Raw genomic sequence first — 24,838 nt, 5'->3', positions numbered from 1 at the left:
TAGACATCTCCATGATATTCGTAGTAATTTAATATAACTTCAATTTGAATAGAAGTATATTTGAAAACACAAAAAATTTAATATTATTATAATTATGATGAAGCGTTCGTTCACGTCGAAAGCGCAAAAAAGAAATTAATATGCTTAGAAACAACGAAGAACTTTTTAAAATGAAAGTTTTCTTCTACTTTCACTCACAAAAAGGCCCAAAAACAGTGGTCAGATATTGCTGAAACTTTAAATGGTTTAATTAATGTTGTCGCGGATGGTTTACAATTTCTGCAGCTTGCAAATTATTCATTATATTTAGAATTAATAACAAATTATTTGGATCCATTACAAATTTCAAATGATTACGCACCTTCGAACAGCGAATGAATGAAGTGACAATTCGCGCATGAGCATGAGATGACATTTGGATTCAAACTATGCGGAGAAAACGCCAATTCCCCCGACAAAACCCTGTGGAATGATTTCTCTTGATATCTAGAGAAAATATTCCACAAGGAAATTTCAAAAATCACATTATCTGCGTGTCAAGAGAAAATGACGTAATTTTCTCTAATGAACTAATTCTCCTGTTTTCAAAAATCAAGCCCCTGATAGTAAAATTCGCAGATTACGGTACATAGCCTAGGTTGTATCATCCTGAAAGAACAAGAAGAAGAGGAACAGTCTATGTTTGTAGAAATTTCGAGCAATTTTTTTTAACCTCAAAACAGTTGGGGATGTTCTGTGCCTCAAAACAACTGTCAGTGATAGCGTAGTGTTGTTGAAATCGACGCTACTGACAGCATCTATAAAATTTCCAACTTTAAGTATATTTACTGCTAAACGTTAAAAATGGCAAATAAAATTGAAGAGGTAAATATTAAATTACACAATGAAGTTCTCAATTCCACGGTTCCCATACTTTTTAGTTGAAAAAGGATATTGCTGAACTTGAACATTTCGAGAAATTGGCTACTAGACAGAAAAATAAAGACATATTAAGTATTGAGATAAGGAAACTTACTTCGGAAGTCATAAATTTGGAGGAACAATATAAAAACCAACTTGCTGTACCTACAAATTCAGCTAATCCTACTCAGTCTACAAATAGGCGATATGAAGTAAAATTAAATAACTATGGTAAGAATTATTAGAATAATTCATTCCTTGGCTTTAAGTTGATCGTTTTAGCTTGGGATCAGTCTAATAAATTCGTTAAATTCTATGTAACTCTGAAAGATGTTCACAATATACCTGCAGAGAATATAAAATGCGATTTTACTCCAAAAAATTTGGAACTGAAGGTAATTGACTTGGAAAATAAAGATTATGTTCTCAGATTAAACTGTTTATTGAGGCTGATAATACCAGAACAATCTAACTGGAAAATAAAGACGGGTAAAATATATTGATTAATAGTCATAAAAGCTTTTACTTACAGTGTAAATTTTTAGATATGGTCGTGATTAATGCCGCTAAAAAGGAGCCGGAAAATTGGTCGCATGTTACTGAATGGGAAAAGAAATCAAGTGATGCAAAAAATTTGAAGCCTGATCTGGATGACAAAAACTCCGATCCCAGCGATGGACTTATGTCATTAATGAAAAATATGTAAGTACATTGGAGATATTAATATCTATTAATTAAAGAAATATACATAATGTAAAGATATTTTGATTACGTTTTAAAATATGAAAGTAATGTTTGTTTATTTTGTTATTAATGAAATATATTTTTTAGGTATGAGAAAGGAGATGATGAAATGAAAAGGACAATTGCTAAAGCTTGGTCTGAGAGTCAGTCAAAACTTCCTCAATTCTAAAATGTAGTTTTTAATTGCTAGAATTTAATTTTTGTACTTTTTATGCTGCATTGCCAAATAGTATAATTTTTTTTCAATAAATATAGTTACTTGTGACGCTTTATTTCTTGTGTATATGTAATTCTTTAATAAATATTTCAGTTTTGTAATAAAATGTTTTACTGGTGATTAATTGATCTTTTCCTTTACTATTTATAATTGTCGGGGTCTGGAAACCTAGAAAATCTGGAATGGAGCGTTTATCACCATTTTAGATATAGAAATTATTAGATTATAGATTAGATTAGAAAATGAAACAATGTCGCAAGAAAACTTCCCCTGTATTTTTGTGTGAAATCGTTATTTTACTTAAATTAACAAAAAAGTATATACGAATTCGGCTGTGAAGCACTAAACTATGCCTTAATTACGCCATCTATTAATAGGAAGCTCAACTAAAATCTCATACTTTTATTAAGTAACAAAGACAGGAATTACATTGACAACAATATTGTTTTAATCAACGGGAGTTCCTTAAGAAACAAGTTTTCTGTGATAACAATTTCCAGTGTTTAGCACTTCAGAAGATGAATTAACAAATAAGATCCACTTCTTATTTGTGGAAGGGTGAAATGGGCGGTGACTCTTAGACGCCTTCATTATACCCATCTTTCTCTATCGCACGGATGTCTATGACTTACTTAATCGCTCTCACGTAACGGCCGATGAACCATGGGGACTTTCCGACCCTGTATATTGATATAAGCATAATATCTTAAAGTTCAAATCAGGTTTTAACATTTTTTATATGGTTCTGTAATGTAAACTGTATTAGTAGTTTCACTAAAAATGCCTAAATTTTTTATTTAAAAAATTTTAATTGAAATAGCTACCCCATTGTTATCAACTTGTAAATATTATTATTACAGAAAAATTTTCATTCTCTAAAATTAAAGGAAATCTATTTTTGGATAAATGGTTTAAACAATGCTTCATTATGTGAAGAATATAGGAAAAAAGTATTAAGCAGGGGAAAAATCAGGGAGATGAGTTTTTTGAGGTGGAGCTCAACCACTGGCAGTGCACTGCATATTTAACTCATGAGAACGCACGCAATAGTTAGCTAGATTCAATCTCAGATCAAGCCGAAAAGAAGAGAATTAAGAAAATATCAATATAGAAGACCAATTATATGGTGCAGGCATCTCTGATTTAAAGTACTTATATAACAAATTTCTTATGCTGAATGTTACAAAAACTTTTAAAAATGTGTTTTGCGAAAAACCACTTTTTTTAACTGGCAGTTTTCAATGAATTGACTTGAAATTTTGTACAGTGCTTCACATTAACATAATTCAGGGAACATCGTAGGGGTTTTTCAATTGATTAACAGTTTTCATTGTTATTAACGATTTAATGCAAAATGTTTCGTTTCTTTTTCAATGTTCAGTAAATCAACAAAAATTATGTTTTAATTTCCCTATGATGTCCCCTAGCTTCTAGTATATGTACATCAAGAAAATTTTTTTTTTGTTTCAAAAGAAAAAAGGTGTTGCTTGCCATCACCTGCAGCTGCCATTTTGAATAAAAAGTATTTCAAAAATTCGCAATACTACCTGAAAACATGTACAATAAAGTCTTTTTGTTCCTGACACTACATCTTGTATCAATTTTTCGTTGAAAATTCCTCAAAACCACTTTTTTATCCTCTAGAGTGGCGTTACCCCATAAGTAACTTCTGTGAGTCTCCTTATTACTAAACAAAAAGAAGACAATGGTATGTGATTTTAGTTGAACTTTTTATTAACAGATGGCTTAATTTAGTACGGCACAATCGTCCGCCAAATTCGGTTTAGTTTTAATTTTTTTTTAAATTTCCACTTAATGATTTATTCATACAAAAATAAAACAATACAGGTCAAGTGTTCTGTTACATTATTTAACTTTCTGTTAACTGTTAACTGTCTGTGTAATACCTGAAAAGGTGGTAAAATCAGAAATTACAGGCACATTTCATGAACCAAATTTATCAAATGCTTTTTCAGTAAGGAATGGTTAAATAATTTGAAAATGCTGTAATATTTTATTTTGAAAAAAAAACTGGTAATACAAAATAACAATCAACAGTCAAACTCTCTATAAAAAATATGTTTTTAAATAAAATAATACAAATAACTAAAAAAAAATCAGATTTATATTCTCTAAACTCGTAAGTATTGCACAAATGAGAATTTATTCTTCTCTCATTACCGAATAATAAATTATTAAAAAAATCAATGATATAACGGAAGTGTAATAGAACTAAAATATTTTTGGTTTTAGTAGAGCCTAAAATCTTGAAAATTAAATAAATATTGTGCTAAGCTAGTCCCAAAATTATCGGCAAAAACAAAACTATCTCGTAAAAAATTCGTCAACAGATAAAAAAAACCTGAACGACAATTTTGGGATTAAGCAAACACCCATAATAAAAATAAATAAACTCTTATCTATATGGCATATTTGGTATGTACGCTAATATAGCTGAATTCCATTCCAGTAAAAAAGTCACAAATCAACAGTGGTATTTCTTTGGTTAGTTGCTACATAAGAAATTTTTTTACCAGAATAAGGCACACCCAGCTATTTGGTGTCACGGCTATAACCTTAATTCTGGGGAAATACTACAACTTGGCACTTGCAGCTTTTGTATAACGTCGTGCATTTGCGGATGATTGTGTCCGCTGTAGGACAGTAAGATGGGACCGTGCAAAGTAGTTATGCAACCTTGACAATTCAAGGTTTTCTTTTTTACACACACCCAGAGGGTTCGATTGTCTTTTTTATCACAGGCGGTATAGATGTGGCCATTGTGGATGAGCACCAGTTGCCCCCTCCCACTTTTCAAGAGAATTAGACCTAAAAGGTAACAAACATTTACTACTGATTTGTTCGACAGGTTCAAATAAAAAAAAAAAATAGTAAAAAGCATCATAACTTTGTGAAATGACTACACAAATAAAATATTTCAATTAAAACATCACTGAAAAATGAGATAAGGCACTAATAAAGACCAATATAAGAATTGGTAAAACCATAAATTGCTATTGTTACTATCACTATTACTGTTACTAATGCTGTCACTGCTGTCGCCTAAGGGCCATCGGAAATTTTCAAGGGGTCATTTGACCCAGCATGAATTACTTATAAATTAATACTACCACATATAACAATAACTTTAGAAACTATGCCGTCAATTCTTGTTGGTACAGGTGAGTACACAGGTAAGCTAAACCTGTCCACCAAAGGGGGGTGGTTTTCGGCAAAATATTTTTATACGGCATTTCTAAAGTATATAGGTTATACAAAAAAAATGAACCTCGACCTAATGCAGTACAAAAATAGCAATACCGGAAGCTAGGAAAATTTTTGTTTTTCCGAAAATTTTGGCCCGGGTTTTGGTGATTTATTACAGTAAGGCATTTATACTACAAGTTTCGGATCGATACATAGATAAATTTTTAAGTGACGCCGTACGTACTTGCTGATACAGGGGTTAAGAATACTGGGTGCAACCCTCTATTTGGAAGTAGTGTATGGGGGATGATTTGAACCAACATCAAATTCGCTAATTTTAATTCAATTTTATAAAATAATGATATTTTTGTCCATGTCGTACATTTTTCATGAGACATGTGCTTACTATAGGAAAATTAATTTTCCTCTGAAAAGTAGGATTTCAAGGTGAAAAATTTTTGTACGGCATTAATATATTTGTTAATACTGACAACAATAATAAACCAAAAAAAATGCTGTACAAAAAAAATTGTTCTAAATGGCTTGAAACATATTTTTGCAAATAAGTATTACTTGCAAGAATTGATTTTATTTTTACTACTATTTTCTCCTTAATACAAATTATTTACTACTGTACGGCCTTTCTATAATAAGACTTACAATATCATATAGAAATATTTTTTAGTAATGCCGTATATATTTGTCAATACAGGAGTGAGAAACCCCGGTTGAAAAATGGTTAGCATTGTTGCTAAAACATTATTTAAGATGTAAAATAATTTTTAAGTAATATGCCGTTAAAAAACCATAGGGCGATATAAAAATTATTAATTTTATAAATTTGAAAAGCTTATGTGTTAATTTTTTTTTTCACAACAATCTTAAAGTTGTTTTTGTAACAAATGCACTTTTAAATTATTTTTATTAATTTTAAACATATATTGTATGCCAATGGCTCCATCACAATTTTTGCATAAATAAATTATTGTTCAAACAATTGTAACAGAAGTTGCAAATATGCAAATGCAAGGGTACTGTTACTTCAAAACATATATTATATCACTGTTTTAAATGTAAGTATTTATATAGGAATTCTCATGAATATTGAGTTAAAATTGTTTATTATTATATTTATTTAAAAATAATACTTTCATGCACGTCATGAAATTTCTAAAATTCTCAAAATATTTTCGCGATTCTCTATACACATTTTTTTTAATCTTAAAGACAATGCAATCATAATTTCTACGGTATAAATTAAATTTCTCTTGAAATTAGGATAAAACTCATTTTGTACTCAGTTTCGGAGAATTGTTCCAACGAATATGTACGGCATTGCAATTTTCAGTCTTTGTCATATTTCTTATAAAAATTTGTAAATGCCATATAGTTATTAATGACCTAAAAATGTAGTAAAAATTTAATGAAAAATATTATCAGCTATGTAAAATCCATTTTTCAATGACTTGAAACAATGGGGGTTAAAATAGAGGGTTGCGACCTGCATTTCTAACCCCTGTATCAGCAGATACGTACGGCGTCACTAAAAAAGTCATCTACGTATCAATCCGAAACTTGCAGTATAAATGCCGTACTGTAGTAAATCACCAAAAACCGAACCAAAATTTTCAGAAAATTAAAAATTTTTCTGGCCTCTGGTATTGCTATTTTTGTATGGCATTAGGTCAAGGTTAATTTTTTTTGTATAACCTGTATACTTTAGAAATGCCATACAAGCGTTTAGCTTACCTGTGTACTCACCTGTACCAACAAGAATTGACGGTATAGTTTCTAAAATTATTGTTATATGTGGTAGTATTGATTTATAAGTAATTCATGCTCGGTCAAATGACCTCTTGAAAATTTCCGATAGGCTTGTAGTTTATTTATTGGGGTTCGGCTCACAGTGATGTGGTGGTAATCGAAGAAATGTAACACCGACAGCTTTAGTCATTTCATCCATTACATACTTCATGTGTTTGGCTATATCTTTTTGTGTAATTGCTAATACTGTACTTTTAATATTGCATCTTTATATTCGATATTTTTTCCATTGAATCATTTGATTTATTCTCTTCTCCATGCTGTTCACAATTTTTCTATTCATCAACCATGGTAAGGTGCTTTATCCATAACAATCACTTCACCGGGTTCGATGTGAGGTAAAATACCCCACTCTCCATATCCTCATAGTAATATCCTGTGTTATGATACATGTAAATTGATTATTTACAGAATCCCCACTAACACTTGCACATGACTCCATTTTTAAAAATACATTTGCACGCATATGACATGAACGGAAATGCCTATGTTGAAAACTCAAAATGAAACCATGTAGTATTGGTCGTTTCTCATTTTATACACAATAAGTAAAAACAGAAATGGGAGCTGGTAACAACAGAACATTCGAAGTGCTCAAATGGAGGCTGAACATATCGTCAGTACACTACGCAATATGAACGGCACTTTGTAATTCATGCATTACGTTTTTAAAGCACTGTGTTTAGTTTGTAAATCCCAATATTGAGATATTGCCCACTATTTTCAAAAATATTAATCAAGAAAAGTCGTATCTTTTCAATAACTTAATGAAGGATAGTAAAACAAACGATATATTTCGATATAAATTATATTTATTAAAAAAATTGTATAATGTTACACGACTCTTTAGAAAAAAAAAACAGTCTTACATTATCTTGATAACACTTAATACAATAATACATAATTTAATTATCCGCTATATTACAACATTTCAGTGTCGCCATACTATAAAGAAAAACTTTTTAAACTAAATATCACTAGATTCCAAAACGATATTCAAACTTTAAATAATAAATCAAGCAATATAATATTCGCAGGTGTAGGTATATAAAAATGTAATCGAATTACGTATACTAATATTTATTTTCAATCCGAGATCCAATTTGAGTATTTCCAATAACAAGTCAATTTTCATCAGTAATTTGTAAAAATACTAATATATAAAATCTGGGATCACGCCAAATTAAAGTCTTTTACCCAAATAAGAATCGAAATAGTTAACAAAATGTAGTTCGGTCATTTGAATAGGCATATGTTCAAGTCTATCTACAGGGTGTGTCAATTTATAAGTAAACACACCATTACAATAAGTAAAAACAAAAGGAATTCAAATATTTTATATCAAATATAATCTAAGATGCACATCATCAACTTATTAGATTTCAAACAAAAAAATGCTAAAATAATTTCTTAAACAAAAATTTTGAAGATATCATAATTCCCAAATATGAGTATTCCTAATCTGTTTATTAAAATATTTGACCTCATTTGTTTCTTACTATGTTAATGACCTATTCAATTGGAACACCCTGTATTGTTCCTAATAAAAAACACTCATGAGAATGACTGAATGCAATTTTCTGACTCTGTTTTAACAAATTACAGTTGAAATTTAAAAAGTTCATTAAGTTATCATTTAAAGTGCATCTATTACGAGTAAGTTTATACAGGGCGTTAAAGTTTGACTGCCTTAATTAGCAGATGATAGAATACGTTAAAATAAACAAAAAAACTGTACATGACATGGGTGCTAAACTCGACCATTTCTGACAAAAAATTATCAAAATCTCCAACATGATGTACAAAAGTTCGATAAATTAAGGAATACTGACATAATTGTGTGCATAGAATACCATAAAATACAATGTTTATCACTTTTTTGAAGTTCTTTATGCTTAATTCTAAAAAATAATTAGCGTTGTAATGAATTTAAAATTCGATAAAATTCATATGGAGCAATGTGACAAAGGCGCAGCGGTTAACATGAGGTACTAATTTGTCCAGCAACCACCAATACGCAATTCAGTTGGTATCTGGATTCGACCGTGTTGGAGTGATTTTTGCATACCACTATTTCCTTTTCCCGAGGCGTTTTCCAGTGAGTGTGTGAAAATTGGATTCAAAGATGTTGTACGTGCATCGAAAATGGTGGACATTTTGAGCATATGTTATATAAAAAAGTTACTGAATTTTGCTTTTTGGCAAGTACCTAAAGAGATTCATAGTTACTAAAATTCAAGCTAAAATTTAAGCACGAGACTATCTTCGTACAACAAAATCGATACATTTTATTTTATTTATTTAAAATCTGGAAAACGATTGTCTTGAAAATTACTAAATGTTTTACAATAGTTGTTTACATTTTTTCCGTAGGACGAGTCTGCCACGTGCACAACGTGGTATGCATCAACTGTGTAGCATTAGGTTAAGCGCTGTTATCACGTTGTGATAAAACTCGCCAATATTAATACTCCCTAAATAAATCTGTTAATCTTACACCCTTGTATCATACAACTTTTTTGTTCATTGATGATTACTCTATCTCATGCGGAAGTAATGACAGTATAACTTTTTACACCCTGTATAGACTTGTCTTGGCTTCATGTCTGTTAACTGTCGATCTTATTTCTTTTGTCAGTCACTGATAACTCAAAATTTAATAACTTACTAGTTATAAAAGCTAGAGATAAGCTAAATATAATCACTGTTACCTTAAAAATAATTCAAGACGTGGATCATCAAAAAAAAGCAACCGAATCGAAGATGGCACATTTTAAAAGTTGATTTTTCTTTTACGAAATGATTATTCACTAATTGAAATATTTGATCACTTTTCCAGTTATTTCAGTTAAAAAAAAATGTATGTACATACATCCATATTTCCGAAAAAAGCTTAAACGCTACTTAAAAACCTTAACTCAAAGATGTCTGCCACAAGACCTCTTGCAAATTTTCTATAGGAACTTCAGTGTCTTCTTCGGGATTAAAAATATCTGGAATAACCGGATGCGAGTGCATGTAGGGCCACTTGACGATGTTGCCATTCATCGTCCAACAGACCGCTTGGCATTTTTCCGGGGTTCTGCTGTTTTTGCAGTACCAGAAGGCCTTTCCTTTGTATACACTTTTTTTGTAAAATACGTATCCGTCTACTATCAGTCTGGGGTTACCTCTTCGTCCCAGGATGCACTGAAGGGTACCTGCATTAAAATAATACACATATATTAGGCTGCAGTACCAAAGAATAAATGTGTCGGGAAAATGTTACACATTTTGTAAAAAGTCACATTACTTTTTGTATTGAGTGGTTACAAAAAAGTAATGTTCTTTAGTGACGAATGCATGATTCTTGGTACCACATACTTAACATTAAATACCAACATGTATACTACTTTATATGGCATCTACGCATGCACTAAATCTATTTACAATAAAGTACGATATAAACAAAAATTGTGTGAAGTAACATCAGTCAGAAAGATAGAAACTCCAATAAAATAACTGTTTTATTTCAAAATATATTTGAAGTGACTAAATACCCACCACTGGAATCTTGGACATGCTAACACATAAATAATTGGTTAAATGAGAGAGGAACTGAAAATTTGAATTCCTTTCTCCATTGAACCGTCTCTGTATTATCTACTGCTGAAAATTCCAATAGTAGGAATTGAACTTCACTCACTTATTGTATACAGGGCGTAATTTTGTCAACGTCAAAGTCATGGATAACTTTTAACATGTGCTGATTAAACGAAAATGAATTTTTTTGCCCTGCATTTTATGTTATACACTTAAATGCCATATAATTTTAAAAATTTCATTAGTTGAGGTATTTAAAGTTAATTTGTGTATTATTTTATTGAAGGTCCCCAAAGGATTGTAAGTCACACAAACTGTCACTACAAACTAATCACTCCTTGTAGCAAACGAACTATTTTCACATTTTGTTTCGAATTGACGCTTTGTAAAGTATTTGTAAAAATATTCATAACTCAGCAATAATTTAAAAACTGAATTGAAGAAATAATCCATGGAAAATAAGCCAGAGTTTCAAAATAGTAGGCAGTGTAAGTCTCATATATCAAACAATATATCACATTTTTACAAGTTCTTAATCTGATAAAATAATTTTGTATATTCTCTGCATGGAAATTGTAATATGCCATTCATATCACTTAGTGTACTGCTGATAATATATGCTATTGCTATAAGAGCCCATCTCTATCTTTGCTTATCATGTACAGAAGGAAAGATTCGTCAGTTTTCAGCTTAGGTGTTTCTTTTCATGTCATATGTATACAAGTGGGAAAAACACCACAAGAGAAGAAATGGACAGTGGGGTATTTGAAAATTTGTTTGCATCTAGTACAAAAAGAACGAATGTGGGACCTCAATGCAAGAATTGAAACATTAATAACAGGAATAAGGATAATAACAATAATTAGTGGTTTTACTAATGTCGTTTCTAGTGTCTTATGAGTGGCGCATCTCATTCTTCAGTAATGTTTTTACTTTTAGTGATTTTATCGATTTTGTCACAATACTACATAAGTCGATTTTTGGCAAGTGCTGGCTAGTTTCCATAATAAAAAGATTAAAGTGTAGATGAGTGGCAGTAGGCCATCTTCGCTAGAAAGGTCGAATTGTTGATATTTGAATATATCAGGTTATCAATTTGTATAAAATGAGACTCATACGGAACTGCAGATGCTACCCGCCCAGATTTTAGGAATGAGTTATTGCCTACGATTTCAGAACTCTAGTATAGGATAAAAATGGTCGTTCTATAATCCTAAAAATATAGAAATGTGAATATTTCTCTTTTAACATCCACAATATTTCTCAAAAAAAAAAGAGTAAAATGGATCTTAATATAATTTTTAAAATGCGTTTATATGAACAACCTGAGCACATAGTTTTTTTCGCATTCCGTAAACACGGCCTACTGAATAATAATATACTGCCCCTCTCCCATATAAGTCACCAGCATCTGGACTAACCCTTGTGTCTAGAATGAAGGGTAGATATATTACTATTTTTATACACAACAACTATCTAGTGTATACAGAAATAAAACAAACAACCTACCTGGTGAAGAGGTATCCTGAGGCAGTGATTTGGGGAAATCAGGTGTAGGCCAATTCGGAAATGGTTGTGAGGGTGATGGTTCGCCCAAAGTGGTGTCTAACATGTGAGAAATATCCATATGGGGCTCCTCGGGTCCTACGGAAAAATAATCAGTAATATGAACATTTATATTTTTAAATATTCATATATTTACCGGAGTGAGACGTATTTTCGTCGTCCCCCGGATCGAGGGGTTCCTGCTTTGGTTTTACAAAGGGTTCCTGAAACTCGGGTTTGTTTTGCGGTGCGGCAGGTGGGGTCGGGGGCATTTCAGATTCTACATGTGGTTTTTTAGCAGGTGGTGTTTGAGGAACGGGCTATAAAAAAATTACATATAGATTAGACACACTAAGCAAGCAGTTTAAATCTGAGTTACCTGAGGTTGTGGAGACTTTACTAATTTCGGGCTTTCAATTGGTCTTAAATGTTGAATCGGTCGAATAATTTTCTTCACAGGCCTTGGCCTTTTCATAATCTGCCTCTGATCTGGGAAACCATAAGGTCGATTACCACTTGTAAATCCATTTGTATCCTATAAACCAACGTATCCCTAAATTTGCATCATATTCAAAACTTTTAACTTTTAACAAATTAAGTATTATCTTTAGAATTCTAGACACTTACTGATGGTGAGGAATTATTATCAGTCAATCCTTTAACTTTTAATGTTTCTGCTACCCTCATAAACGTCGGTATCTCTTCCTGACTAACACTGACTTCTCCTTGATACATAAAGTGTAATAGACTGCACAGTGCCCCATAGTTGACATCTGGCAATATAACAATTGGGTGTTTACACGGGTTAACTCTAAACAGCTCTTTGAAAAAAGGGCTACACACTGACAAGACAGTTTTATGTGCCTTTAGAAACTTCCCTTCCGCAGCTAAAGTAACATCCACCAGATCCTCATCCTTTAAAAGTGAATGGAAGCCTGAACTGAGGTTACTGTGAAAATTATTCCAACACAGAGAAAACTGCTCGCCTTCCATTTTTACCTGGCTCCTAGTAAGTAAAAAAAAGTGATGAAAAATGGAACCGTTTTGTTTCGTTTTACAAATGAATAATAGTCCATAAACTTACCCTACTAAAATAGAACTAAATTTATGCTGTAAAAATACATTTAAAGGGTATTTGGGTACCCTGATTATATCGAATTTTGAGCTTTCTCAAGAAGCCCTAATTTTTTCAGTACCAAACAAGCATGAAAATGGAGGAACGATCGTGGTGTGATTTACATCGAAATTTCGTCACAAGGTTTTGCTAGTTTGCTACATAGAATTTTGATTAGTCATAATTACCAAAATTAACCAAAACATCATGAATCAGACTCGTAAAAACAAATTACTTTACATTGTTTATTATATATTTGGAAATCTCACAAAAAACAATAAAGAAAAATATTATTTTTTAAAATAATTATTTCTTCATACTTGTTTGTCATGTTCGATGTATTTCTATTCTATTTCACTTTGACAATTATGGTACCACTACTCCTGCCTATTTGAGTATTTGATATTTTATTATTTTGAGATTAGTCACAATAAGGGTTTTTTGGCGAGAAAACCGCTAACCCGGTTAACTATAGTTTGTTGAGGTTTGACGTTTTGGCGAGAAATGTAGTTAACCCGGTTTGGCAGAGTTTGCCTAACCATCAAACCGCACTTGTGGGTTGGTTTGGATATTAAGTTAATATTTCTATCTTTGTTTATTTATTTTCTGTTTCGTACCATCGTACCTAGTCACTACTTCGTTTTTTTAGAGGTTTGGATAGGTATAAGTTGTAAATAAAAAAAATTGATAATGGATTAACTTTGCAAAAAATACAAAGTAAATATTTAAAATTGATAATAAAAAAATAGTAATCGAGGATCCAAATAACTTTAATCGTAGATATGCATATTCTATATTGTACTGTATAGATCTTTATTAACTTCCTTTTTGACGATACATTTACGTGGGAATAGATATTTGTGAAAAGGTAAACCCATTTTGATTTAATCACCATCTATACATTAACGTTATTTCATGGATGTGCATTTCAGATTAGGAATAACAATTATAGTATATAAGAAATAATCAAACAACTTGAGCTACGAGCACTATCATAGATTATAGGTTACGATTTTATTATTGATTAGATATCCAAACCAAAAGAATTTTTGCGAGTTCTGTCAAATGTTAACTCAAACTCTTAACACAATCAAACTCGAGCTAACCGGGTTTGATGTGGTTTGGCTCGCCAAAAAACCCTTAATTAGTCATTAGTCAATGGTTAATTGAATTGAAATAAAAATAACAAATAACCTCTTAAATGTATGTAAAGCAACAAACACAATGATAATTATTATTAAATAAACCAATTTTACACAGTAATTAAGATTATATCAAGGATCGAGGAAATATACAAGTAAGTATCCTTAAAAATTACTACAAAAACATTTTTGTTATAACTATTTTAATAAATTTGCGTAGTTAATACATAAAATGGATTCAGAATCTCGCAAAGAGGCAGTACAAAAGATTTTAGTGTCTGTTCCTGACTACATGCAAAAAGTTCAGTGTGATACAGATGAGTGGTATGTATGTTTCCCTAGTACAAATACATTGAATGCACTAAAAATAATTTCAGGACTACTCCTTTTAAATGTGCTGTAAGTTCATGTCGAAATTTCTTTCTGGGTTTCGAAGAGCACAACAAGTGTATATTTAAATTTCACAACTTTCCTGTTGACGAAGACTTGCGTCAAGTCTGGAAAGAACAATGCGGCTTAGCTCAAAATGTAGATATTTCACCTCTGAAAGTTTGTTCCGATCATTTTTCATTAGACAATTACATAAGGAATTACAAAGAAGAGTTTCTTAATCCAGATTTTAAAAGAAAGCTAAAGCCTGATGCCATACCACAAAAAAATCTCCACGCTAATGTAAGTGGCACATATTCTGATACGAGTAATGATGGTTTGCTAAGTTTTAATGACGTTAAAGAAGCTGTTGACGAAAATGAAATGTTAAGAAATAAGTATGATGCATTATTAAAAGGAAAGTGTGAAATGATGAAAAAGATAACCTTGTATGAAAAGAAAATTGCTTTAAAAATTAAGGATTTGGTGAGATTGCAGGATGACTTGGGGAAAGATTGGAGGAAGACTAAACATAATGTCAAAAATAAGAAGAATGTTGTTCGGAAAGTTTTTTCAGATGCACAAATAAATTTATTACTAGGAAAGAAAAGGGTTCTGTGGAGCGACGATGACTTAGCTAAAGCATTCACTTTAAGACATATCGGAAGTAAAGAGTGTTATTTATATTTGAAGAATCAACTGAATATGCCTTTGCCAGCTTTAGCTTGTGTCCAAAAATGGGCAGCTTCTTGTAATGGATCATAAATTTGTACATAAGTGTTATTTGGATTTTATTAATAAATGGTTGCAAATATAAACCATTACTGTTTTTACTTAATTGTTTATCTATGTTGCAAATTTATAGAATTTCTATATATATTTTAAATATTTTGATTATAAAAAGTAATCTGTTAGAGAATGTGATATATTTTTCAATTATAAAAAAGAAGGCAATTGTCATAAATAAAGAAAAATAATGTGACATTCTCAAACAGATTTTTGAAAAATATATATAATTTTGTTAACAGTACCGAAATCTATAATAAATACGTGTGCTACTAATCATCACTCATTTTGAATTCTCGTGTTGCTGCAGACGGGTAGTTTGTATGTGTACACGAAATTATTGGCGACCGTGACAGGACCTGAGAGTGATTAGAGAAATCGTATTATAGAAAGGTCGGTGCAGATTAATCCTTGTATTTTGGAGAAATGTACAAACTTTTACGTCGTGTGAGCTTTTGTATCTGACACTTGACGTTTAGTGGTTTTGACCAGAGATTGTAAAGATATGGCTACAGAAATAGAAAAGAAAAGGAAAAGTCATGAAGTTATGTGGGCATCGTTTATGCGGGTGTTGAAGGAAATTGACTCGATGCTGCAAACTGACAGTCCTGATTTCCGACAAATAGATGTTTCATTTGAAATACTAGAAATGAAGTTTGAGGAATTAAAAGTTGTGGATTCCGAAATATATGAAGCGATCCTGGAGACGACGAGTGAAGAAGGGTTACTGCAAGAAATAGATGCTGCTGACGACTACAAAAGGAAATTCATTCTGCTGCGTTCTCGTTATGATGATTTCGTGGGAAAATCCAAAGGACAGCCCCTCTTAGAAGCAAGGTCGGTTCATGATGGTAATGCTTGTTCAGTAATAAATGAAGTCATCGGTACATGTATGCGTAAGTTTAAGTTGCCTAAAATAGAATTTAAACGGTTTGGTGGAGATATCAAAGACTGGTTATCGTTTTGGGCGCAATTCAAGAAAATCCATGAAGATCCAGACATTGATAACCATGATAAGATTGAATATCTAATACAGGCTACTGTTGAGGGTAGCAGAGCCAGACAACTAGTGGAAAGTTTCCCGGTAATGGGAGAAAATTATGAGAAGATTGTTGAGAGATTTGGTCAGGAAGATTTACAAATTGAAGTTTATGTTCGCGAATTACTAAAGATTGTAATAAATAATGCAATTGCTTCCTATAAAATATCACTTTCTGCTTTGTATGATCGCCTAGAGACACAATTAAGAGCTTTAGAAACATTAGGTATCACTTCTGAAAAATGCTCCGCGATACTTTTTCTGCTTATAGAATCCTGTTTATCCAATGATTTATTAAGGGCTTGGCAAAGATCTCACTTTAGTTCTTTGAAACATTATACTTCTCGCGATTGTGTATCACAGGACGAAGGCGATAGTACTTTAGAAATTCGACTTCAGAGTTTAATGGATTTTTTGAAGAACGAAGTGCAGAATGAGCAACGTATATCCCTGGCTGCTGAAAGATTTGGTTTGTCATCAGTTAGCGGAATTATCGACAGTGACGTGAAAAAGAGGAGACCAATTAAGACAGCTCCTATACCTACTGCTACAGATTTGATGAATTATGAGGCCGCTAAGTGTGTCTTTTGTGAACACATGCAAGTGATTCCTGCTTTAAAGCCCAAAAAATGTGTATTCAAAACAAGAAAGAAATTTTGATGAAGAAGAGTGCTTGTTTCCGATGTTTAAAAATAGGACACCAGGCAAAGAAATGTCGTACTCATTTGCAATGCGTCATTTGTGGAAAATCACATGCCACCTTGATGTGTACTGATTTAGCAGTGAATAAAACCTCCGCTGATAATACACAGAGCACTGTTAATGAAAATTGTGCTAAAGACAATTCCCTGGCTAACTATTCGACTCCACTGGTCTTCCCACAAACTTTACGTGTAACGATAAGTTCTAAATTTGGTTATAAGGAAATTCGTGCTTTAATTGATACTGGTTCAGAATGTTCTTATATTTTAAAGTCGACTGCTTTGGAATTGGGATGTTCACCTAAATCTACAGAAAAAATCAAACATTGCCTTTTTGGTGGTACCGAAAAAGTAAACAGACACCAATGTTTTGAAATTACAATCAGTAAAGGAAAATACTCATGTGCTTTTGAAGTTCTTGACCAAGGCATAATTTGCAAGGAAGTATGTCCTATATCCCAAGGTCCATGGATAGAAGAACTTCGTTGTTTAGGTATTCAAATATCTGATGTAAATAATTCAGGACCTATCGAACTTTTAATTGGAGCGGATGTGGCAGGAAAACTTTATACAGGAGGTAAACAGGCGTTACAATGTGGTCTGGTAGCAATTGAAACAACTGTGGGTTGGACGTTGATGGGAAAAGTCCCTATAGATAAACCTATTTCGACAGTTGCTATGATCAGTTTATCTCTATTGATCAAAGAAGCTTCTATTGCAGATTTATGGGATTTAGACACATTAGGAATAAAAGAAACAGCGGAAATAAAGTCTAAAAGCGATATGGCAAGAGCGGCGAAGGAACTCTTCTACAGACGCTGCAAATTAACGAAGAAAATCGTTATGAAGTGAGACTTCCCTGGTTAGAAGACTACCTCCATCTACCTACAAATTATAATATCGCTAAGAAGAGGTTAAGTTCTACTATACAGAAGTTGAAATGTCAAAAGTTAGTAGAAGCTTATGATGCTGTTTTTCAACAGTGGTTAGAAGAAGATATAATAGAACTGGACAAGGTGAGTGATAAAACACAAGGACATTTCCTTCCACACAGACCTGTTATTAAAGAGAACAGTACTACAAGAATAAGACCTGTGTTTGACGCATCGGCTCGAGAAAAGAATGGACCATCCCTCAATGACTGTTTGGAGAAGGGTATGAATTTAATTGAGGAAATACCTTCCATTCTAATAAGATTTCGAGAGAATCGTATTGGCATTATAAGTGACATTCGTAAAGCATTTTTGCAAATAAATGTAAACAAAAAGGACAGAGAGTATTTGAAATTCTTGTGGCTCGATACAGATGGAAACGAAATTATGTATAGACACAAACACATGGTGTTTGGGGTTAATTGTAGTCCATTCTTACTTGGTGTCACAATTGAATATCATCTGTCAAAGTGTTTAGAAAAATGTCAAAAAAGTGAAACGGTGTATTCAAAAGAGACAGTTAAGAAACTACTATGTAGATAATTGTGTAACTAGCGTCGTAGACAAGAACAGTCAAGAGAAGTTTATTTCAGAAGCAAAATTGGTCATGCTTGAAGTCAAATTTGATCTAAGAGTGTGGGAGTTTACAGACGAGTTAAGCATAGATGAAGATCCTGTATCCGTTTTAGGTCTTATTTGGCATACAGACAAGGATATTTTGAGGATAAATGTAGAGCACTGGTACGACTCGATCAATTCTGACAATATATTAGTGACTAAGAGATCGATTCTTTCATTGGCTCAACGGGTGTTTGATGTAATAGGATTTACTTGTCTTACTTCCTTGATACCGAAGTTATTATTGCAACAAATTTGGAAAAAACAATTACCGTGGGATGAACAGGTAGATTCTGAAACTGAAAATATATTTCGAAAGTGGTTAGAAGACTTGCGTCAAATAGAAATCCCACGCTGGATAGGTCTCGGTTGCAAAGAAGTGGAACTCACAAGCTTGCACACTTTTTGCGATGCAAGTAAGAATACATTTTCTGCGGTTGTTTTCTTAAGAGTTGTTAGTAACGGTAGGGTAATAGTGAACTTATTGAGTGCTAAAGCTAGGGTTGCACCTCTTAGAAATTTTACAGTACCTAGACTTGAACTGTTGGCGGCTGTCATTGGAGCTCGTTTGTATATCAATATCATACAAAATTTAGAGTATGGTGTACCAGATTATGATACCATTGACATATCATCTTTGTGCAGAATGTTGCGAGGTAAACAGAAGTTGAGCGACGATGTAGGAAAAAGATTTCGTACGGAGTATTTAGGGCAATTAAAAATTATTTGCAATAGAAAACCATACCGCCAGGTAAGAATCGGTGACATCGTATTAATTGGCAACGATATAGTTAAACGTGTTGACTGGTCGCTTGGTCGTGTAGTGGAACTTATACATGGCAAAGACAATAAAGTTAGGCTGGTTAAAGTAAATACCAACAGGGGACACTTGTCGAGACCAGTTCAAAGTCTCTATCCTCTGGAATGCATCGACTCGTCATTAGAGGAAACCACGGATCCAGGTACAAGTAGACAAAAACTAGAACTTGGCGTTCCTGAGCTACACCCCCCAAGATGTTATACCGCCTGAACCTGAAGGTTTTAGAAGTAAACCTGAAAATTGTGCGGGAGCGGGAGTGACATTAAAAAGCAGAGTACCCGTTATTACGCGTAGCGGTCGTGTGTCTAAGCCTCCCTTAAAATTATGTTATTAAAGGTCTACCTAATAATTGTAGAATTTTTGTTTCTATAAGTTTGTAATTAGTGAGAAACTTTTTTTAATGTTGTAAAATGTTTCTCAGGTGGGAGAATGTTGCAAATTTATAGAATTTCTATATATATTTTAAATATTTTGATTATAAAAAGTAATCTGTTAGAGAATCGATATAGCCATAATGTGATATATTTTTCAATTATAAAAAAGAAGGCAATTGTCATAAATAAAGTAAAAGAATGTGACATTCTCAAACAGATTTTTGAAAAATATATAATTCACTCTCATTTTGAACTCTCGTGTTGCTGCAGACGGGTAGTTTGTATGTGTACACAAAAATCTATTCAGTTGTTAACATTACCAACATTCTCAAAAATCACATTAAGAGATTAAATTTTAATTGTCAAAAAAATCTGGAAGTTACTGTCAAAACAATTATGAAAAAAAATAAATTTATAAAAGTCCATTTTACGATTTTGAATTAGATAAAAAACAAAAAAGGCCATCAAACCCTTGCCAAATCATACGAATTATTCCTTAAATATATTATTTAAATGTTTATATAATATTAACTTTTGTACCTTTATTCTGAAGGTAATTGAAGTTATTACTAATGTTAGAAAAATAACTTGCAAACATTAATAAATTAAATTTATCCGAGATGCAAATATATTTTACAGTAAAATAGAAATATAAATATCTTGATTTTCTGACCAAGCCAATGTTTTGGTTTTATTTAAAATCTTGAAGGCTATAAATGGTATTAAAAAGATAAGATTATACAGGGTGTTTCTAAAATAGGGTTCCAAACTTCTACTGCGATTATAACTCATTAAAATAAACCAAAAAGTTCCTATTAACATGTGCCCTAAAACGCACCCTTAGGAAGTTATATGCCCTTAAAAGGGTTCAAACAAAACTGTTTTTTTCTGTTAATGACAAAACGGTCGCAAATAAATAGAAAAAAATTTATGGGTCTTACATAACTTTTTACGTTAAATAACATGGGCTACTCCGTTTTTCGACATGCAAATCATATGCGTCCCATTTAGGTTGGTGAAGGGGGTTTTCGGCCCGTAATTTTTTTTATTTCAATTTTTTTACAATTTTCTCTACAGATTTATAAAATCTTAACAATTTTACGTAAAAAATATTATCTTTGTCCAAATCGATATTTCCAATGGTTTTCGAGTAAATTGAGTTTGAAAATTACTCTGCTCTTTAAGTTATTAGGCCAAAAATTATAAAAATCTGTTTACCATGGCAAATAAAAGACTGACGTTGCCACAATGCTAAACAATTTAAGTTATTGATAAACTATCAATTGAGCTTTGCAGTGTTTAATTAGTAAAAGTGGTGAGTGGAAAATTTAAGTATACAACATTATTGCAACAAATGGAGTCATGTTCAAACACGGAAATGGCAGATATGTACTTTATGTACGGCCGTGCGGCTGGAAATGCATCAGAAGCGAGGCGTCTGTATGCGGCAGCATACCCGAATAGAAGACTTCCTTCTCGACAGGTATTTCAGAGGATCCATCAACGTTTAAGAGAAAATGGTTCGTTCCAACCAAGAGTAAATGATCGTGGCAGAGACAGATTTGTAAGAACACCGGTGATGGAAGAAAATGTATTGAGAGCTGTGCAGGACAATCCAAGGGTTAGTGTAAGAAGTGTCGCACGTATGCATAACATAAGTTTTTCCGTAGTTTGGCGAATTCTTTGCGAACAACTACTTCATCCTTTTCATATCCAGCGTGTTCAAGCTTTAAATCCGAATGACTACGAACCACGTCGGCAGTTCTGCCAATGGTTTTTGCGAAAATCGAGGCGGATTCCGAATTTTGCATCTCTTATTTTGTTTACGGATGAGGCAAGCTTCAGTAAAGATGGTTATGTCAATTTTCATAACGCTCATGAATGGGCTGATGAAAACCCACACAGCATATTTCAGTCCAGACATCAGATTCGGTTTTCCGTCAACGTTTGGGCAGGCATTTTAGGCGATCGGCTAATCGGACCGTTTGTGTTGCCTAATCGATTGAATGGTGAGGATTATTACAATTTTTTAGTTAACGACTTGCCAGGACTTTTGGAAGATGTCCCTTTAATTGAACGCCAAAGCATATGGTTTATGCAGGACGGGGCGCCACCTCATTACCTACATAATGTAAGACAACACTTAAATGAGTTGTATGGAGAAAAATGGATAGGCCGAGGAGGTCATGTTCCCTGGCCTCTACGTTCCCCTGACCTTAACCCCCTGGTCTATTTTTTGTGGGGTCAACTTAAGGCAAAGGTTTATAAAATTCCAATTGAGACCATTCAGCAACTACGGGAGGAAATTGAAACCGCGGACATAGAAATAAGGCATAAACACCTAGAATTTTCCAAAGAGTTTGCAAATCATTAAAGCGTCGAGCTAGATTATGCATCGAAATGCAAGGTGGTCACTTCGAGCAGTTCTAGTAATTTAACTTATTATTACTAATTTTAATCCCATTATTTTCTAATTTCATATTTAGCTATTATCTGCAGTAGTAATTAGTTCTTTAATTAGTAAGTGTAACTCTAAATTTAAATAGTCTTAGTTTGTCCTAAATTATTTATTAAATGATCGGTTCCTTCATAACTGCAATTTATTTGAAAAAAACCAGTTTTATTTGAGCCCTTTTAAGGGCATATAACTTCCTAAGGGTGCGTTTTAGGGCACATGTTAATAGGAACTTTTTGGCTTATTTTAATGAGTTAAAAACGCAGCAGAAGTTTGGAACCCTATTTTAGAAACACCCTGTATATGTATTTATACATAATTAAAAAAAACATTAAAACCAATATTTAAAAATGTATTACAATGTTAAATAAATAAATAGTCAACAATAAAAAATAAGGATCAAAAAAATATTTTCTCAAATGATAATCAAACAAAAACGCCCAGTACATTATTTTTTTGTTGTCAACGTTTTTAATTTACTTTTTGTTTTACCACAAATTATCTCCAGACCTAGATATGTATTTTAATATTTATTTTGTAGTTCCATTAAATGAAAAGTAATCCAATATTTTGTTTACATTTGACTGAATTCATTACAAGATAAATTATTTTAATTTTTGACAGTGGTTTTATCTCAGTAGGTAAGATTGCTATCTTCTCTTTTTTAAATTCAAATATTTGTTTTTTTTTAAATTATGTTATAACCCTGAAGATTTTAAATAAAATTGGCTCAGAAAATCAACACTTATTTCCTTGCCCTATTCTGACTATATACCCTTTTTAGACTCGTTGCCATTTATTTGAATTATCAATTTCTATACATCTTTAAAAAGACAAGTAAATGCACTAATTGAATATAAAATTGCATTGAAACCACTTCAAGGATTTGAATGAATTCATGTTATCTCTATTATCAATACCATTTTGTTATGAGAAAAACCTACCCATGAACTTGTACTACCTAATAACTATTTTCCAAATAAACTCGCTTTGAAAAATTCATTTACCTTGATACATTAACCTGTTAATATTTATTAAAAGAAACTGGCCCTTTTAATGTTTCTATTTGAATTATGTTTATTTTCTAGGATGGTAAACATCTTGAATAACGTCTGCGTTAATGGATTCTAATATTTTTTTTCTTGTAGAGTCTACAATGTTATCGTGTGTGGTGTATGGTTGTACTAACAACAGTATCACGAGTGATTCGTCCATAAAATATTATCCTTTTCCAAAAGATTCACTTGCTCAACAATGGGCCGAGGCATGTGGTTGGCAGAGCAACACTTTAGATTTAGACACAGGTAAAAATATCCAAATATATATCCAAAATTATTTATATATAAATTTTAACTATATTTTAGCTCGCGTCTGTTCTATACATTTTGACGAAACAGCTTACAATTCAGAAATAAAAATGGTAGACTTTGTTGCCTGCTATTCCAAAACTCTCAGATCTGATGCCATACCGACATTATATCTGCCTCAGACTCAAATACTTATTAAAGACAACTCCGTTGAATTAGAAAATGGTGTAGTCGTATACACAATAAATTCAAGTAACTCGGACGAAGGGATCACAACAATTTCTTTAGAAGATGGTGCTGGTTGCAAACAAATCTTTGAACTTCAGCCGCCCACAGCCGATGTTAAATTAGAATCACAACCAAATTCTTTAAAGAATGAAATATGCAATCATAATGAAAAATACGACAGTGTTAAAAGCTATCCTGATTTGTACTTGTTACAGGCCCATAATAAGAGCTTAAAAAGGAAAGTGGAGGTGTTAGAACAAGAGTTAGATGCCCTCCAAATAAAGTTGGCTGAAAAAGAAAGTGATTACACCAAGTATGATGTTGCATGTAAAGATCTGGAATCCCAAATAACTAATAAGAACATGTTTTCACAACAGGAGCAGAAAATGGTACTCTCCAAAGTTTTCTCAGAGGCACAAATTAAAATTCTGTTTGGAAAGAAAAAAGTTTATTGGAGTAACGACGATATGGCAGTCGGGTATATTATCAGGCATTTAAGTAATAAACGTTGTTACAGTTACCTGACGAAGACTTTAAAAATACCTTTGCCGGGTGTTTCTAGTATTAAAAGGTGGGTGACTGCTAAAAAGACGAAAAAGATAAGGAGTTAACAGGAACCAAAGGGAAGATAAATATTTACAATTGAAAACTGAAAAAGTGTAAATTAACATTTATTTAGAAAAATATATTCCAAGCATCAACCTTAGCTGTACTTTTGTAAAATATATATTCATTACTTTAAAACAACTCAAAATACAGGTCCTTCTAAGTATATTGCATAAAAAAACAAAGTGGAATAACACAAAACCACAAAAATACATGAACTAAATTTCTTCGATTGTACAAATAACAAATTTGTAATCTATTTGAATTAGCACATAAAGTGATATGTTAATATGCAACATATTCAACACAATTTTTGCTGAAAGTGTAC

At 32.2% G+C, this 24,838-nt stretch overlaps 3 protein-coding genes across 7 annotated transcripts; 2 read left to right on the top strand and 1 right to left on the bottom strand.

The window, feature by feature from the left end:
* Positions 1-729: 729 nt before the first annotated feature.
* LOC108912783 (calcyclin-binding protein) lies at positions 730-1,909 on the top strand. Its single transcript, XM_018718168.1, has 5 exons — positions 730-864; positions 921-1,131; positions 1,183-1,389; positions 1,446-1,602; positions 1,732-1,909. The coding sequence occupies exons 1-5, from the start codon at positions 844-846 to the stop codon at positions 1,811-1,813; spliced, it is 678 nt and encodes a 225-aa protein (XP_018573684.1). The 5' UTR covers positions 730-843; the 3' UTR covers positions 1,814-1,909.
* Positions 1,910-3,930: 2,021 nt separating this feature from the next.
* Positions 3,931-13,312, bottom strand: LOC108912781 (zinc finger and BTB domain-containing protein 17-like). Of its 3 annotated transcripts, none has more exons than XM_018718163.2 (6): positions 13,104-13,304; positions 12,647-13,032; positions 12,399-12,554; positions 12,177-12,339; positions 11,984-12,118; positions 3,931-4,690 (listed from the first exon to the last, which is right to left on the bottom strand). In XM_018718163.2, the coding sequence occupies exons 2-6, from the start codon at positions 13,010-13,012 to the stop codon at positions 4,431-4,433; spliced, it is 1,080 nt and encodes a 359-aa protein (XP_018573679.1). In that variant the 5' UTR covers positions 13,013-13,032; positions 13,104-13,304; the 3' UTR covers positions 3,931-4,430. The 3 variants fall into 3 exon arrangements, with proteins under 3 accessions (XP_018573679.1, XP_018573677.1, XP_018573678.1); XM_018718161.2 differs by lacking the exon at positions 3,931-4,690 and adding an exon at positions 7,744-10,092 and having other exon boundaries at positions 13,104-13,312; XM_018718162.2 differs by lacking the exon at positions 3,931-4,690 and adding an exon at positions 7,744-10,092 and having other exon boundaries at positions 12,647-13,025; positions 13,104-13,312.
* On the top strand, positions 4,630-24,610 carry LOC108912782. Of its 3 annotated transcripts, none has more exons than XM_018718166.1 (3): positions 4,630-4,697; positions 23,518-23,673; positions 23,734-24,610. In XM_018718166.1, the coding sequence occupies exons 2-3, from the start codon at positions 23,526-23,528 to the stop codon at positions 24,513-24,515; spliced, it is 930 nt and encodes a 309-aa protein (XP_018573682.1). In that variant the 5' UTR covers positions 4,630-4,697; positions 23,518-23,525; the 3' UTR covers positions 24,516-24,610. The 3 variants fall into 3 exon arrangements, with proteins under 3 accessions (XP_018573682.1, XP_018573681.1, XP_018573683.1); XM_018718165.1 differs by lacking the exon at positions 4,630-4,697 and adding an exon at positions 14,300-14,430; XM_018718167.1 differs by lacking the exons at positions 4,630-4,697; positions 23,518-23,673; positions 23,734-24,610 and adding exons at positions 14,300-14,430; positions 14,496-14,599; positions 14,653-15,462.
* The last annotated feature ends 228 nt before the right edge of the window (positions 24,611-24,838 follow it).

This window comes from Anoplophora glabripennis, unplaced genomic scaffold (assembly GCF_000390285.2).
Source record: "Anoplophora glabripennis isolate ALB-LARVAE unplaced genomic scaffold, Agla_2.0 scaffold824, whole genome shotgun sequence".
Taxonomy (NCBI): Eukaryota; Metazoa; Arthropoda; class Insecta; order Coleoptera; family Cerambycidae; genus Anoplophora; species Anoplophora glabripennis.
Note: the sequence above shows the minus strand (reverse complement) of the source record. Positions and strands in the feature narration are given on the sequence as shown.

Bases quoted from the DNA above. Each gene is read 5' to 3' on its own strand.
- LOC108912783 (XM_018718168.1), top strand. From the start codon at position 844: ATGGCAAATAAAATTGAAGAG. The intron at 1,132-1,182 runs GTAAGAATTATT...TGATCGTTTTAG, and splicing joins AGTAAAATTAAATAACTATG to CTTGGGATCAGTCTAATAAA. The intron at 1,390-1,445 runs GTAAAATATATT...GTAAATTTTTAG, and splicing joins TAACTGGAAAATAAAGACGG to ATATGGTCGTGATTAATGCC.
- LOC108912781 (XM_018718161.2), bottom strand. From the start codon at position 13,012: ATGGAAGGCGAGCAGTTTTCTCTGTGTTGGAATAATTTTCACAGTAAC. The intron at 12,555-12,646 runs GTAAGTGTCTAG...GTTGGTTTATAG, and splicing joins ATAATAATTCCTCACCATCA to GATACAAATGGATTTACAAG. The intron at 12,119-12,176 runs GTAAATATATGA...ATTTTTCCGTAG, and splicing joins CGAAAATACGTCTCACTCCG to GACCCGAGGAGCCCCATATG.
- LOC108912782 (XM_018718166.1), top strand. From the start codon at position 23,526: ATGTTATCGTGTGTGGTGTATGGTTGTACTAACAACAGTATCACGAGT. The intron at 23,674-23,733 runs GTAAAAATATCC...ACTATATTTTAG, and splicing joins CACTTTAGATTTAGACACAG to CTCGCGTCTGTTCTATACAT.